Genomic DNA, 18,063 nt, shown 5'->3' on the forward strand with positions numbered 1-18,063 from the left:
GAACTGTCGCACAATATGATGTCACAAATAGGCGACACTACCATAGGGGAGTGGAGGGGTTGAGGAGTTGGGCACACCTTGAGCCACAACCACAACAGATGGACCAATGGGGCATGTCTAATATTATCGGCGGATTTCTTTATTATCTGGTTTATCTGTATGATGTCAAATTGGTTGATTATTGCAATAATTATTGGTGGATTTCTTTAATATCTAGTTTATCTTTTTGACGTTAAATTGGCCGATAATTACCGGCCACTGATATTATCGTGCATCCCTTACTAGCAATAGAACTACACGTCTTCCTGGTCAAGGCAAAACTGCTGTTTTGTATACGTTGTCTGAAATGGATTGTATAAAAAAATGTTTGGAATTGAAATGTAATGTGTTTGATTTAACGTAGTGAGTCATGGAGTATTTTGCCCCCACCCTGTTTAGTGTTAACCCAAGTGACACAATTACTGCACTGTCAACGCTATTTTGTTGCTATAGCACATGATTGGGTGTCTGCATGTTTTGTAAATGTTATTTGAGCACCAATTAGTGTGGCTTCATGTAGACACTTTGCTGGTGGTAAATTTCACACCACAGGTGTTGAAATAACGCCAGCATATATGTAGTGTAGTGTACATTTGTCAATGGCTGTCATGACCACCTACCGTAGACACGTCTTTCAGTGTATATTGTGTGATAACATTTAATTAGATAACCCAATAACTCTAGTGATATGCGTTAATTTGACCCAACAATTTGGTTACACTCAGAAAATGTTACCTATAAAAAAAATGGATTCAACACAAACAACCCAGAAATTAACATATTGACCATACAAAAAAAAAAGATCCCAAAATTTGGTTACACTCAGAAAAATAACCCAGAGATTTGACTCGATACAAAAAAAAAAACACCTGAAAGGGGTTGTTGATGAAAACCCCCACTTTTTTTATATATATTTTTTATACATCTGCATGGATTGTACTTTTGGTTGCTGTGGTATACCGCTTTGAAAGTTGAACCGTCTCTTTGAGGTTGATGAGCCACCCTAGGTCGCTGGATGAGCCGTGGATGGTACCCTCTCGACTGGGTCCCAACAGGTTGGATACCCAAGCTTCCCCCTTTGGGATGCCAGAGGCTGAGTACACCTTTTGTCCTTGTGTTCCTTTTACCTTCAACGATAATGTTTAACCTCTGTAACATTACATGGGGCGGCATAGCTCAGTGGTAGAGCGGTTGTCTCCCACCCGTGAGGTTGTGCGTTTGATCCTCACCACACTGAACCCTGATTTGCTCCCAATGGATGTGGCAGCAGTCGGACATTGGTGCGTGAATGTGAGGATCTGTGAAGTGCTTTGGGCACCATATGGTGTAGTTAAAGCGCTCTATTAAAAGCAGTCCATTTACCATTATCGTAGCAATCATATTTTTCCGCTACTGTTCTGTTTTATATGTATTCTGTACTTTTTCCCCGCTCTGTTCCCTCACAAAACTTGTTCTGTAAGGCTACATTTTCAATAAATATTGAAAGAACAAAAAAAAAATCACTTTTGTGAAACAGCCAGAAGTCCATAAAGGACCGATCACAATTTCACAATTAAATTTGAGATAACTTTCAAATTCAATGTACATCCGTTACAAAGACAAGCATAAACATCAATCTTAAGATAAAACAGAAAACCTGTGGCTATACTAATGTATTTTTACATACAGTGGTGTTTATTGTAAAATCTTACCATTTTAAATCAACTAAACTTTGCATAGCACCGCCACCTATATGTAACATAAAGATTATTAATCCCCACTCCCAACAGAAGGTGGCGTCTGACTGACGCGTTCCTACTTAATCAGGCCTTTCAATTTGTTAAAGCACAACCTTTTTTATACACGGCTCTGAAAATCCAAATAGGCTTCACGGGCATAATCTGTGCATGTTAGTCTGAAATTGTTGGTTGCTGTGTAACCGTGTCCCACGGAACAGGCGTGGCAGTGGGCTGGTCCACGACGCAGTCGGCAATGAAAAGCATCATGGTCCACTGACTTGCCATCAAATACTCTGACAAAGAAACGTAGCTGCCGCAAGCACATTTGCAGCCGACCACATCTGTCTGCTTTGACGGCGGCAGTCGTCACTTGGTGTTCTGCAGCCTGCACGGCGGATACGTCCTGGGGAGGCGCTGAGGTCAGTCCGTTACCTTCTAATCATTTTTATTGCGTGCAACATCTCAGTGTTGTTGGGCGTTGTACTGCATGCAGCACGCCCTTGTGCGTGCGCGGAGCGGCGTGTGCGTTTCGATGCTGATAGAAGGTCGACCACGTTGGGAAATGCTCATAAAGCATCCTCCTTTTGTGCATTGTGCGCTATTTTGCTGTTCACATCAAATACATATTCTATTGGTGTTCAGGCCCGAAGTCGTTTAGCTATATCCTTGCAATCGCATTTCGACTTAGCCTACTATTTACATGCTCGTGCTTGTTTTTATTAAATTGTCGCGCGTTTGACAAATGACGAGCATCAATTTTCCTGACAACACAAGGCAAGCAGCTGCGTGAGCAGTCACTGTGTGGTGGCTGTCGGCCTCCACATCGAGCGATATTGCAGGCGTCCATTAGCTCATCATTGGCTGTGCTGGTGCTGATGCTGCGTTGCGTGAGTGTTGCTAGGCAGCCATGCAACTTGCGGCCACAAGGGAATGTTTGCGTATATGAGTGTGTGTTGTAGATCTTGTTCACTCCCACAAATGTGTTGTTGATACGAGCTGCGTTCACGTGACTATTGAACCAACAGCGAGCACTGCATGTGCAGTATAACCGCAGTACATCCGGTATTACTTCAATGTTCTACCACAGAATACTTTATTGGCGAAATGGAGTGGTTAGTATATTATTTTCACAGTTCTGTAGTTGGGGGAACTTTTTGTGGGGAGTTTGCACATCATCCCCATGCTGGCGTGTGTTTTATTCACTTCCTGCAATTATCAATTTACTATCTTGACTAAGGTGAGTTTAGACTTTAGACCAGGTTAAACCAGGTCTAAGTTGTGGTCCAGGTGGTGTAACGTGATTTTGGTGGATTTCATCACTCTCTCAACAACAATGATCCTTTCTTACTGCACCTGTCTACAAAATAAATAAAACGCCACCCACACGCACAGTACGACTGCACTTTGCACGAGGCTTGTCCTGGGCAAGAAAGTAGGACCCATTGTGTAAAATGTATAGCACTGTAGCCATTTTTATACACCTCGTCCTCATTAGGGTTGTGGGGGTAAACTATTGCTGCTCAGGGTTCGCACTGCACTCTAAAACAGTTGGGTCAAAAAATAACCCAACTATGAGTCAAAAATGGGCCGATTCTCTACTTGGGTCTATTTGACCCAACTTTGAGTCAATAAATAGGTCTTTTAGTGTAAAACAATTACTCGGATCCTTTACTTGGGTCAACAATTTGGGTAATTTTCTATAAAACAACCCAGAAAGTTGGGTCAAATTGACACATAAAGTGGATCGGTCCATTTTTGATCCACAATTTGGTTACTTTTGACCCAACAGTTTTTAGAGTGTGGTCAACAGCAATTCTATTTTTTTTTTTTATGCAGACTGATCAAGGGGTCTTTATGACTTTAGACACAATCATCAATCCAGATCTAAATATGTTTTTACAGACAGTAAGGTTAAAAAATATTCCCTGCTATGATGATTATTGATTTATTTTAATTTTAAGTACATTGTGAGAATCACAATCCAGTGTTTAGGTCCATTCTGGCTCTAGCCTAATGAAAGTGGAGCCAAGGAAAATCAATGTAGAAGTACTTAAGGTAATTATTGCAATGGATGTTGGTGCTCCCAAAACCATTGTGGGCAGACATATTTATAGTACAGTCGTAACATACATGTACGTGTCAAGCTAAGCACCATATTGGCTTTCTGGGAAATTTGATGGTCCATTTGTCCTGTAACTGCATGTTGTTAGTAAATCCATGTCAGGCTCCTCTCACCCAATTATGTGTCAGGCAAGTTTTAATAGACAGTTTTGTATGGATACACAGTATATTCGTATTGTGTATACCAGTATGCTGTGCAAGTAGTCAGGGTGGGTGTGGGGTGTTTTGGGACCTTATCAGCGCCTTGCAGCACTGTGTGTGAAAACACAGTTGGAAAAAGACCCCGGATCTTTTTGAACGATCATTATGGTAACTCCTAACTTCTTTTATTTTTGTTTAGCATTACTAAGCTGAGTTGCTGTTTTATTTATAGTTAATAGTTGTGATGGTGCTGTGACCGTCTAGATGTGATCTCATTGGCCTACCAATTGTGATCAATGTTTTCTTCTGCCAGTGATATTCGGTCTCCTTTTGGATGGGTAGGTTTCTTTTGTTTTTTTTCTCTCTAAATAAATTACTAACAGAATAATAACCCTCAACAAGAAGAAAACAATTATCTCACAAAGTCCAATGTAAATGGGGTCAAATGTAAACACTTTGTTTTTGTGTGAGATGAGTTATTGCTTCTCTGTGTGGAGATGCTGCCTCCCACAGTTCAAAACCACGTTCAGTATGTTCGATCAACGGAACACGCGAAATTGCCTGTCGGTTTGAATGTGAGTGTCAACAGTTGTCTCAATGTCAGCCCTGTGATTGGCTGGTGATCGTTCACCCTCGTCAGCTACGATAGACTGCAACTTGAAAACTCCCTACCATCTCGTATGTTCAATGTGAATGTCATTTCATTTTGATTATATGTTCAATAGTTGTCCTTGACCAAGCCGTGACAGCAACTGTGGAAGATGAGCAAGTCTCCGACCCCAATGGAAACCCCAGTGCAGCGGAGCCCCAGTAATGGGGTCCCGGAAGACCTCCAATCTCCACAGCATTCAACTCCTGGCTCTGGAACGCATCTTAAGAAACACATCTCCAGTCTTCTTCAGAGTCCGGTGAGAGCAGTCTGCTCTGCATACGTCCAGCTTAATAAAATATAGCGTGAACACTTCTAGGCTTGACAACCGAGGGTTAAAATGATGAGGTCATAACTCTGTCAGAAAATCAATTTCATCTCAAGTATCAGTTTCATGCTGATGCTGCACTAATGCTACGCTCAATTATATTTTAGTGAGCACTGTAGTTTGTGCTTGTGCATGTAGAATGGCAACTACTGGCACACATTTCTGAAATTTACCATCAAGTAAAATGCAGATCAATCTTATGTTATTAGTGTGGTTTTTTATGTGTAGAAGATTGCATTCATTCCTGTGAACATGTTTTTTTTTTGTATTGATCAGTCATTCAAGGAGGAGCTGGATGCACTTATCCAGGAGCAGATGAAGAAGGGTGGCAGCTCATCAAACCTTTGGGCGCTCAGGCAGTTGGCTGACTACATGGCCATGCATGGCTCACCTGCAACCCTATCCGTCTCCCCATCTAGTATGTAAAAAATTATGATGGCGTGTAAATGCAAATTCTAGAATTTTCCGAATGGTTGTTGTCCCGGATGAATTGTAACTGTGTCCTAATACCTACCAACAACAGCCAAAGCATAATATTTAATAGGCCTGGATTGATTTGGAATCATTTAATAGCAGACACTCAATACTCACTCTAAATGATTGTTTGATTAAAGGAAGGAGCAAGTAAGATATAGCTTTGACAATGTGAAAGATGATATTGCCAGAGCTACTGCACAGCAGAAAGTGTGCACTCTGCCTCGCCCTTTCCCATGGCTATCATAACTTATCTGACGTAGTCACTCACTAAACATATTGCATCAGGATAGCTTGCTTTGTTAATCTAAAATTATCACACCAAATGTATTATGAAGCGGTTTATTTGTCTTTGTGTGACATATAAGAAAATCCAGAAAATGGTTCAAATCTGTCTAGTCCAGCGCTCACTAACATTTCTTAAAATGAGAGCAACTTCTTGGGTACTGATAAATGCAAAGGGCTTTCAGTTTGATACGCACTTCTGAAATAAATATGCTCAAATTAACTTTATTAATGTTACCATTATATATTGTTATAAGAAAAAACATTTTTAAAGGATAATTCATGTGAAGACACTGAATATGTTATCTATCTACTAGTGTGCAAACAGCCACTTCTACAACATTCCTACAAAATCACAATGTCCCATCACTGGTAAGCTATTTTTAGAACAGGCCCACTGGGTACTCATGTGGTCCTCGGGGGGGGGGGCTACTCATCACCCCTGGTCTAACCCATTCATACAAGAAAGCAAATTATGATCAAATCAGGATGATGTCTGTGGCACTTGTGTTTTATTGACTCCTCATTACAGCCTGGATTTGAAAAAAAGAGATGACAGCAGCTTTTCAATTGGTGTAACATACATAAGAATGCTGGAAGGTAGTTGTGTACGGAGTCAAATTCCTTTTCCACACACATACTCCAACTTTTCACAATCGTGTTTCATTGTAGTCATTCTTCATTAATCACTTTGTAGCTTGCTTGCTTGCTAAATGACATACGGACAGAAACACAAACAAACATCAAGTGCCACTTGGTTTTTCTTTTGATTTGAGGATTTGTGTTTATTTATTTATTTAGTGCTCACGTTTCTCCAGGTAATAACCAACACGTGTTTATCAATGTGCCAGTCCGCGTATAGCAGAAAAGTATTTTACTCACATTTGTGAAGATTTCCAGGACAAGACCTAAAGTCACAATATTTCTTTGTGTCCAACAGTGTCTCATTGTCTGGATTTGTAAATGTGTTTGTCCACCTTGCAGACATGATGATGGTAACCCCCATTAATGACCTCCAAGGCTGTGATCCTGGCAGCATGGTGAGAGGGGAGCGACTGATGCGCTGCAAGCTTGCCAGCGTCCATCGTCTTTTTGATCTCTACGGCTGGGCCCAGATCAGTCACACCTGCCTCACTGTTTGTTTGCTTTTACTTTTGTTGAAACATTGCTGAATGCAGTGGTTTGCTATTAGTTCAGTTTCAGTATATTGGCATTTATGATGTGTCTTGTCTTCTTTGACAGCTGCGTGTTAGCAAAGAACAAGAACACTTCTTGGTGCTACAAGACGGCTTGGCCTACAGCGAGGTTACTGGATCAAGCCTGGTTAGTAGTAGTAGTACTCCAAGAACCATGCTTCAGAGAATACAATCTTTACAAAGCAGTAATTTAAATACTCTGAAATTAAAAACGGACACTGTACAAGAATATTTTTGTTACTTTTTTATAATTATTATTAATGATAGATGGCTACTACATGCATTTTATTTGATTACATTTCAACCCATCCCTTATCATGATCAATATTATTTTTATAATGAAACTTTCTTTTCTGATTATCCAGCAAAGCAACACTGTCTGATAATATGTTGAGTTGGTGTTGTCACCTGTGTAAGCACATAATATGGGTGATGTGATTTTCAGGTAAAGGTGAATATCTTGGGTGAAATGGTGGAGAAGGGCAGCGTAAACCTTGGTGTAGACACGGAGAAGTTTAGCCTGCACTCAGCTATCTATTCAGCCAGACCGGATGCCCGCTGCCTACTTCACCTCCACACACCAGCCACAGCAGCAGTAAGTCATCCTGAGATTATTATTGACGTCCTGTATTAAATTTAAATAAAACATCAATTACTCATGGTGACATTTAGTCCAATATCAGATTTAATAAGATAGGAAATAAATGTAGCTCTCTTTGTATCTATCTATCTTTCTCTTCATCTCTCATGCCTTTTACCCTGCTTTGGAATTTATTTTGTATCCTCCTTGTGGTTTATAACAACAATGAGGTCCCTCGGCTGTTCAGAAGCTTTCTGCAGACTTTAAATGGTGGCAGGTGTGTGCTGGCTCTCGTTTAACATGAGTTTGAGTGTGACATTACTTTTCTGAACACAGCCATGTCACACTGAATCCCCATCTATAAGAGGGTGTGTGTACTTTTGCAACCATGCTATATCAGATGTTTAGTTGCACTCCCCCTCTCTAAAATGTATTATTAAAACAATTGAGTTGTACAGGTTCTACACTAAGTTAATGAATATTGTTTAAAAAAAATATTTATCTTGTCATTTTTGCGTATCACGAAAACCTACTATTTGAATAGGAGTGCATAGGTGGTGTGACGGGTGCCCTTATTATCATTATTTTTTTGCTTGAGCACTTTCCCTCAAAAATGTCTGAGCCTATATATAGTTTAACATTGATATAATGTACTTATTTCTTTATGAGCTTTCAGCCACAATGTCTGTCATTAGGTCTCTGCTATGAAATGTGGCCTGCTGCCATTGTCCCACGAAGCCCTGCTGGTTGGGGATGTGGCCTATTATGAGTACAATGGAGTGATGGAGGCAGAGGAAGACCGTGTAGAGCTTCAGAAGAGCCTTGGGCCCACTTGTAAGGTTAGCTAACTACAAAAGACTCAGCACCCTTACAATATAGTGGTTTGTTCATCAGCAGTATTGTGCTTTCCTCATGGGTGCAAAGAATGAATACCTAATTACGGTAGTGACTCCAGCACTACTCCAAGATGAGAGCTTTTAAGAATGCCCTCTGATTGCATGTGGAAGGACATCTAATTCGTCAACGGCTTATTCCAATTCTATTGTCTATCTATTTCAATTATGTGAAGGTGCTGGTGCTTAGAAATCACGGCATAGTGGCCCTGGGGGAGTCTGTGGAGGAGGCCTTCTACGCAATCTACCACATTCAGGCTGCCTGTCAAATTCAGGTACACGCACACAAACACTGCGTGAGAGCATTTTCCAATTCTTTAATTTGATTATTGACTTTTTGTATGGCAGGTGTCAGCATTGTGCAGTGCCGGCGGTGAACAGAACCTGATTTTGCTTGACCGGACCACCCATAAACCCAATCATGCTGGCACTGTCGGCTGGGCTGGCTCTACATTTGGTCCAATGCAGAAGAGCCGCATTGGAGAACATGAGTTTGAAGCCCTCATGAGAACTCTAGATAATTTGGTGAGTCAGTTATAAAAAATCACCTTAAATTGTTTCCTTTGCAGTAAAATAAATGCAGTAAAAAAAAATCTGCAGATTGGCATTGAAAAAGACATCATAATACAAATTAAGACTTGTGGCGTTCCAAAAGAAACAACATGCGAGAGTCACCCTCCCCCACGCGGTGCTCTCGTCATTCACCAGATGCATTCAAGAGTTTTGGATATCTGAAAAATGCTATTTCGGATATCTGAAAAATGCTATTTCGGATATCCGAAATGCTAATTATGGATATCTGAAAAGCAGAAATAGATCATTTGAAATGCTGCTTATTTTACGGGGAATCTAACAGTTACCGATATCTGACATGGAATTATAGATAATACAGATATCTAAAGGGGGTGGGGGATATGTGAAAATTCTAATTACACATATCCAAAATGAAGTTACGGATATCCCAAATGCAAAGACAGCCAAAACGGATAAATGCTCATTTCAGATATCTGAAACAAATGCTAATTACAAATATCCGAAATGCAGTTACAGATAAATAAATTAATAAATTAAAGGTATCCGAAAAAGTTCCAGATATCCAAAATGATAATTACGGATATCCAGAACATATATCCAAAATGAAGTTATAGATATTTGAAAAACAGTTACAGATATCTAAAATGGAATTACAGATATCCGAAATACAGATATCTGAAATGCTAATCAATCCAAAAGGAAGTTAAGGGGATATCGAAAATGCAGTTACGGAAATTACAGATATCTGAAAAGCAGTTATCATTACGGGCCATTACGTATATCTGAAATGGTAATTACAGATATCCAAAATGAAGTTACGGATATCCGAAATGCAGGTACCAGATATCTGAAATCATCCATCCCGGATATCCAAAACCGTTACGGATATCCGAAATGCTAATTACAGATATCCAAAATTTTAATTAATCCAAAATTACGGGACATCTTGAAAATTTCTCATCACTTACAGAATATAAATTGCTCCTCCTCATCTTGAGTGTATACAAAAAAAGCTTCACAAAAATGTGTTTCTCTTTAAATGTATCACATTGGTTAAAGACAAACACTTTCTTAGCTAGCAGTGATCTTTAATATTTAGCTGTGAGCCTGAGCTTGATGCATGAAATATAAAGCTTTACCACCTGGTGTCTTCCAGGGTTACCGTACAGGTTATGCCTACCGTTTCCCGTTGCTTCTGGAAAGATCACGGTCACAAACACGGAAGGATATTGAGGTTCCTGCAACCACCACGGCCTTTCACCAGTTCGATGACGACGGAATTTCTTTGGGTCTCAAGCAGCAGCACCCTTTCACCCATCGCCAGCAACAGGAGAGAACTCGATGGCTCAACACTCCCAACATCTACCAGAAAGTCAGCCAGGAGCAAGCCGCCAGTCCTGGACACCAGCGAACCACTGTAAGAATCAAATGTGGGAAATGTGATTAGTTTGGGGAATGCACTCAACTGCCCGATCACATAAGTTAGAACCAGTCTTGTGCTGGACATAAACAATGTCTATAAGGCTTTTTAATTGACTGGATATCTGGCGTGTCAAGTTGTTGGTCAGCCGTGACAAAAATCTTGCTGCTTTGAAGACCCCCTTTTTCTTTTCTCCCTCAGTTCCTTAGATCCTAATATTAGATTTGACAGAGCCATCTTTTGTTGAATTACAGGTATAATTATATAATAAAAATTATACAAGTTTCCTCCTGTAAACATCAGAAAGCATATCATTTACAAAAGTCCTCTTGTTTATGTTTAACAAATTGAAAGCACTCTTAAATCATGCTGTTTCTACTGTAAGTACTGTCTCAAATGTTCTCTCCAATCTCGATACCGTAAATGTATAGGATCGTATGCCGAGAAACGTTTTTTGGGAGGAGCAATATGGCGGCTTCAAAAGTCTTGGCCTATCATCTATTCAATTGTAATGTATATACAGATCAGTGCTTGACTGGCAACTGGTGTTTTTATTACCTCTCACCCAAAGTCAGCTGATATTTAATATAATAGTTTCTATAAGTCTAAGTAAAAAGTACTTCAAAAAAATATCGAATGTATTTTATTTATTGTTGTCATAGTGATTGTGCTCTGAGCCCTGGGCTATGTTTGTTTTCTGATAACAGGAAAATGGGTGAATTGCAATGATTGTTACTATAAAGGGTTATATAGTGGACTTTCATTCATCTAGCTCAAGCTGGCTTTATTATCAACGAGTGATAATTGATTTGATCAACCCAGGGTGTATCCGACCTGCCTCTTTCTTTTGGTCAGCTGGGATGCATTGCAGTTTCCACACAACCGGACATGGATGACTAAGTGGTGTTTAAAATGGATGGATGAAGTGATGGGAAAAGAAAATCGGATGGCTCTCTCATGCCGTTGGGAGGAGCTAGTGCCCCCACATTGTTTACCTCCTCCATCCACTCGCTGAAGCTCTGCAATGCAGAGAAGGCAGCCTCGACTCCCATTTTTGAGTTTGCTGCAGTGCAAAGTCTGCCCTCTAGTGGCAGAACAAATTAACACCTTCAAGGGAAGATGGAATCCACTTTGGAAACCCTCATCTCATAGAACAGCAATGAGTAGACAGAAACATTATGTAAACTAACTGTTATCTTCTACCCCCAGTGGATGAAGACAGAAGAAATGACACAAGCTGCTGGCACAGCAATCAAGATAGAAAGCCCAAACCAGTTCGTGCCTCTTTTTACAAACCCCCGAGAAGTGATCGAGACACGAAACAAGGTACCTTGTAACTGTGAAAACGGGTGTCCAAGTGCCGTATACTTGTTTTGATTTATCTTTCCACCTCAGATCCGACAGCAGAATCGTCAAGACATGAAGACAGCGGGGCCACAGTCTCAGGTCCTCGCCAGTGTGGTCACGGACGATAGTCCTCCGGTAAAATTCAGAGTCATTATACATACAATTGTGTCCTAAATAATATCGTGGCTAAAGCTTAAGAACATTCCAAATCAATAGCAGCGTCTTTATTTAAGCTGCTTGTTTACTGCTGTTTGTGGCTGCTGAGCTAACCCATTTCAAGGACATTTTGTCTTTATAATAAGGCAACATGATTTCTTTAGTAGTTTGATGCATGCAAACTGATCTGTGATTCCTGGTGTGCAAAAAAATGCTTCCAATACTATAAGAAGAGAAACAGTTATATGTGTCATAATACTTGGACTCACCTTCTGGTCCATTATTTGCCATGTTATTGTTACAATATACTGGTAATTTCCTCCAAAAGCAGTGATTGATCTGGTTAGTCATTTTGAACTGCTATTATATTCATAACACAAATGTATCTTAGCTGTTTACAACTCCTCTAGACAATTTGGAGCTGGGATTTTGTTTTTGTCCTTTCACTCAGTCACCAGTCCTCCCACCTCAAGTCCCACCAGAGCCGGAAACTCCCAACCCCTTTAATCAGCTGACAGACCAGGAGCTAGAGGACTACCGCATGGAAGTGCAGAAGAAACAAGACATTGGGACCAATGGTAGGTTTCATTCAGCCAGACTTCACCGAAGTATGTATGCTTTCTCATTTCAAGAGAGACATTTGTTCTCCGATAAGTCATATTTGCAAACATTGCAGCATTTTAGTTGTTGAACTCTGAGCGGTTTCATGACTGGAGTCTGATAGAAAAATAGGACCCCAAAATACAAGATTAGCCTATAATTAAATATATTAGAGCACGGTGGCTGACTGGTTAGCACGACAGCCTCCCAGTGCAAAGGTTGTGAGATCAAGTCCGGGCTTCGACCTTCCTGGGTGGAGTTTGCATGTTCTCCCCGTGCTTGCGTGGGTTTTCTCCGGGTACTCCGGTTTCCTCCCACATTCCAAAAACATGCATGGCAGGTGAATTGGACACTCCAAATTGTCCATAGGTGTGATTGTGAGTATGGTTGTTCGTCTCTGTGTGCCCTGCGATTGGCTGGCAACCAGTACAGGGTGTACCCCGCCTACTGCCCGAAGCCAGCTGGGATAGGCTCCAGCAACCCCGCGACCCTTGTGAGGACAAGCGGTACAGAAAATGGATGGATGGATGGATAAATATATTAGACAGAATGTTACCATGTGCAAATTCAACAATTTTAATGATGAACTCATGAACTAAAATGAAGAAGAACTAACATAGAAATTACTTTAATGTACATGCACTGAACTGTACTTTAAAGCTCATCTTTCTTTGGTCTGGGCACTGTGACATGTTTTGTCTTTACTCCAACATCTGTTTTGCGTTTAAAAGTGTCTTTGTTGCAGGCCATATCTTCTGTAAAGTGTTCTTTATATACAACAATTAATCATCTACTACGCTACAATTCAATTCAAGTAACCATCGTCTGTACACTAGGGATGGGCAATACCTCACTTGTTGGTTTCATACCAATTTTGTAGCAAATTCTTTGCTCATGGGCTTTACTTTCACTTGATTGTTGATGGTTCTGACATGATGCAAACAAATCTTGGAGTAGCACCTGGAGGTATACCTTGTAAGAGAAAACTAAGTTTTTTTTCTTAGCGAATTAAATATACATGTAGCGCATTTTCGCCAAGAGGCAGAAAAAAAATGTGAACTCGAAATAAGAGAAATCATGTATTCAAGTTAGGCGCTTTGTGAGTGGCGACGCAAGAGAGCCACCGGTGGCTTCGCTTCTCCCAACGGCGAGTAAGTTAGTCTATTTATGTACAAGTTTTGGGTTTTTATTCATCTCAGGCGAAGGCTATTTCGCCACTTGCTGTCGACTGAAAATGACATCACAGTTGCTCTGGGCTCAGGCAACGACCAATCACAGCATACCAGTTTTCTGAAGCTGAGACATGATTGGTTGTTATCTTCATCCCGAGCAACTGCGATTTTCAGTCGACAGCAAGTGGCAAAATGGCCGCCGCCTGAGATCGAAACAAAAAATAGGGTGGATATTGCTGCTTAATTAATATTCCACAAACACAATATTAATCAGAATGTCATGTTTAGTCTCGTGGGGTACATACATACAACACATTACTGTAAATAAATGCTTTTGGTTTGACAGACACAATCAAACACAGGAACTGCCTTTACTATGACACAGGCAAAGGACAGTGCCGTGTTTTTTGGATAGTTTTCTAACAAGGACTTTTGCCAGACAGTGGGTGGTGCAAGGGACTAGACTTTTGGTGCAACTTGTCTTTTCAAGATCACTGCGGCTGTGATGAGTGGTCTTCAGGTTTTTGAACAAATTGCTTGTGTAAAAGTGTTTTGGCACACATTAGGCATGGTTCAGCATCTTTATCAAATGGTGTTAATAACAGCACACGTCACTTTATTTTTTGGCCAGTTTCCCGGCTCCCGCATTCTGTGCTGGCTGTGTCAGATTCCTACATTTGACAAGTTTCCTTGTCACGTAACACGGATTATTACAATACATTGCCATGTATGGTGGTGTAACAGCACATAGTAATTGAAATAATCGATCTAAAATACTCGTTGAAATGGATTCATGCACCTCCCAAATCATGTTTGTTAGTTAATATCAATATTTGCCAAATGCACGTGATATGCCCATCCCTACCGTGCACAACAATGATAATTGATGTCTGCCACAACCTTAATGCTTTTCTTTGCCTCTCAGCTACAGTTTCTGCACAGCTGAGCAATTATCTCAGCCTGCTAGTGTGTAACTCTATGCTTTGTGTGAGTAGAGGAGGAGGTGACAAATGACAATTCCCCTACTACCTCCCCCACAAAGGGCCCTCTGCCCAATCATCCCACCCTTTCAGGTGAGGCTTTGGAGGTGCACTCCCTGCCTGCCCTGCATGCCATGCATAGTGGCTATCTGACCCAGCTGCCTGCTGCAGTCTTCCATGAACAATTGTGATAGACTCTGCTCTACTGCTTTTACCCTCTCATGCTTCAAATTGTCACTGATGGCCATGTTTCTCCTCATAGTAGTCGCCAACCACCGCTGTAGAGTTTGATCTAATTACCTACAACCAGGGAAAGTGGTTAGAATTTATTGCCGGAACCCACTGACTGACACATTTATGTGTGTGAGTGTGTCAGAAGCACTATTAGACTTGTTAACATTTGTGTTGTAAATCTGACGTTAATAGATGCGTGTGTGGCAGCCTGGCAGGTTATTTAACATGTTTTTGGTTTTTTTACAGTTTCGTAGCCGTCATATTTTCGTGACTAAAGCACCGTTCTAGATTGTTCCGGTCCAGAATCATTTACCGGAACATAGTTCCGGACCGTTCCGGCCCACTTTCACCTCTGCCTACAACTAAGGATATCGAAAAGTATACAGTAACATAAGCGTATGCACAGTATAGATTAAATTGGCTGTACTCTAAAAACAGTTGGGTCAAAAATAATCCTATTATGGGTCAAAATGGACAGATCCTCTGCTTGGGTCAATTTGACCTAACTTTGGGTCAAAAATTGGGTCTTTTTCTATAAAACAACCCAGAAAGTTGGGTTAGACCCTTTACTTGTGTTAATTTTACCCATCTTTGGGTCTAAAATTGTGTGTGTGTGTGTGTGTGTGTGTGTGTGTGTGTGTGTGTGTGTGTGGGGGGGGGGGGTGTGAGAGAGAGAGATTGGGTCTTTTTTTTTCAGAAGGTTGGATCATATGTTCTACTTGGATCAATTTGACAAAACTTTGGGTCAAAATTGGGTTATATTGCATAACACAACCCAGAAAGTTGGGTCAGAATGTCTATTTGGGTCACTTTAACCCACCTTTGGGTCAGAAACTGGGTCATTTTCTATAAAACAACTTAGAAAGTTGGGTTAGATCTTCTACTGGGGTCAATTTGACCCAACTTAGGGTACCGGTAAATAATTGGATTTTTATTTATTTATTTTTAAATAAAACAACCCAGAAATGTGGGTCATATCTTCTACTTAGATCAAAAATGGGTGACACAAATTTTGTCCTTTTGTATATAACGTCTCTTAAAGTTGGGTTAGATCCTCTATTTGGGTTAATTTGACCCAACTTTGGGTAAAAATAGGTCATTTTGTATAAAACAACCTAGAAAGTTGGGTCAAATTGTAAGTGGATCATTCTGTTTTTGATCCACAATTGCGTTACTTTCGACCCAACTGTTTTTAGAGTTGTACATACATGCAGTGAAGAATTCGATTCCCGTTATTCTAAATGTAACATCACACTGTTATTGTACAACTAATAAATAATTGATTCTCAAATACTGGTGACCTTGTGAAGTGATACTGGCCACAGGCATGACATTTCCTACCTCCCCCTCAATAATATATGATACTAACGGGGGCAGCTACTGCCTGGACCCAAAACGGTGTCTACCCTCAGCAGAGCATACTGTCAAAGTCAGACTACATGCATTCAAAATAAGCAATTTCCGTATTTGTATATGGTTCCTGTGAACATTTTTCATTGCAAGTATTTTCCTTGACACATCGTTGCTGTGACAATTGTTTTGGTTGTCCTATATATTTTCCACAGTCAAAGGGGAGTAACACTGGGGGTCAAGTTTTAGCTGTTGTCTGTTTGCTCTAAGAGGACATTTTGGCTAGCCGTATAACAAGCTTGCGTAGCATCTGAAGCCAGTGAATGGTTTACATGTATCTCAGGTCAAAATGTTTTCTACCCAAGTCATCAGTGTTGATACATATTCATCTGTCCCTGTACCCACTGTGTCTCCTGTACCTGTGTCCCTCTGTGTCTGTCTGTCCTTTTCTGTGTTACTTTGCAAATGATTCATAGGGCACACCTCTGGTGCTTTGGTCTTGTCTCACTAGTAAGTACAGAAAGCGCACACATCTCACAAAGAGCGCATGCCCATCTGCACTGATAAGATGTACATGAATGCCATTTGGCTTTGCTGCTTCAACAACACTCAAGATTTGTGTCTGGCTGCTAAAATTTTACCCTTGTGTTTTCATTTTATGACAATCGTTTGAGCAGGAGACGCAAAGGCGGACTCCCCAGTCATACAGAACGGAGGTGAAGAGGAGAAGCAGGCGGAAGAACTCGAGAAAGGGATGAAGGCGCTTTCAACCAACGACACCTCCACCCCTGCTGCTCTGCCTGGCAAACCACAGGGTGGTACACCCGAGGGTTCACCATCCAAGTCCCCTTCCAAAAAGAAAAAGAAGTTCAAGCCGCCATCATTCCTGAAAAAGAGCAAGAAGCAGAAGGAAAAAGTAGAAACTTGAGTTGATTAACGCCAAACCTTGATGAAATCTTGCTGTGAAATATTTCTTTGTGTACAATGCAGTAACAGACGGGTCACGTTCACTGCAGGTCTTTTCAAACACAATAACAGAGCCATCTTCAAAATTGGTTAGGACAGATTTATTGACTCTGGTCACTCTTTTACTCTTTGATTTAAAAGAGAAAAAAAGAACTGGGTCGGCTCCAACCCACCATCACCACTACTACAACTCATCACATATGCTTTGTATTTCTCACGTATTTTAGTCACAACTCATTTTGCATATTGCATATATCATTTGTATTCACTAATTGGTCCCTTAGTATTGCTAGAAAAGCACTTGATTAGCATCTTGTAATTGTTCAGTTATAAACATCACATTGATATTGCCGGTGTATATGTGAGCACACGTGCATTAAATGTAGAAATGTATACTGATAGCTACCAATTGTGCTCTGAAAGCTGTTTATTGTAAATCTATCAGACTATAGGTGTTATTATAGCAGGAATACAACAAAGAAGATAAATGCTGAGCGAAAATTATACTGTCTTGCAAGAAAACAAAGGTGGCTATAAAATTTGCTTGGAATTGCAGCTTAAAGACTCGTGAATAATACACTGAAGGCACTAAAACATCCCACTTTCCCCATATTCCTGTGTATGTGTATGCAAATACCTCCAAACAGTCAAATATTCTGTTTAAAGTCAGTTGGTGCGCATCAAATGCTGATGCAATGTTTGCTCATGATTTGGATTATTTTATATTAGAATGTGTACGTGAATGTTGCAAGCCTACCATATACCTGTCATTAAAGTTTTATTTCAAATTAACTCAAGTTATGGACACTGTCTGTCTATCCTTAAATATTATGACTCATTAATAACAGTCATTATACATCAGTGTTGTACAGCTTTTTTA

General features: G+C 40.4%; 1 protein-coding gene across 4 annotated transcripts; it reads left to right on the top strand.

The window, feature by feature from the left end:
* The first annotated feature begins 1,821 nt into the window (after positions 1 to 1,821).
* add2 (adducin 2 (beta)) lies at positions 1,822 to 17,975 on the top strand. 4 transcript variants are annotated; one of them, XM_086076393.1, is made up of 15 exons: positions 1,822 to 2,176; positions 4,745 to 4,927; positions 5,273 to 5,414; positions 6,740 to 6,891; positions 6,998 to 7,078; positions 7,397 to 7,546; positions 8,227 to 8,370; positions 8,601 to 8,699; positions 8,773 to 8,949; positions 10,115 to 10,375; positions 11,588 to 11,704; positions 11,774 to 11,860; positions 12,333 to 12,459; positions 14,649 to 14,726; positions 16,895 to 17,975. In XM_086076393.1, exons 2-15 carry the CDS (start codon positions 4,781 to 4,783, stop codon positions 17,143 to 17,145), a joined length of 2,013 nt encoding a protein of 670 aa, XP_085932519.1. In that variant the 5' UTR covers positions 1,822 to 2,176; positions 4,745 to 4,780; the 3' UTR covers positions 17,146 to 17,975. The 4 variants fall into 4 exon arrangements, with proteins under 4 accessions (XP_085932519.1, XP_085932522.1, XP_085932521.1 ...); XM_086076396.1 differs by lacking the exon at positions 14,649 to 14,726 and adding an exon at positions 16,694 to 16,727 and having other exon boundaries at positions 1,823 to 2,176; positions 16,895 to 17,024; XM_086076394.1 differs by lacking the exon at positions 1,822 to 2,176 and adding an exon at positions 4,157 to 4,357.
* The last annotated feature ends 88 nt before the right edge of the window (positions 17,976 to 18,063 follow it).

Source organism: Leptonotus elevatus, chromosome 5, assembly GCF_054856555.1.
Source record: "Leptonotus elevatus isolate MCC_2025b chromosome 5, RoL_Lele_1.0, whole genome shotgun sequence".
In the NCBI taxonomy this organism is placed as follows: domain Eukaryota; kingdom Metazoa; phylum Chordata; class Actinopteri; order Syngnathiformes; family Syngnathidae; genus Leptonotus; species Leptonotus elevatus.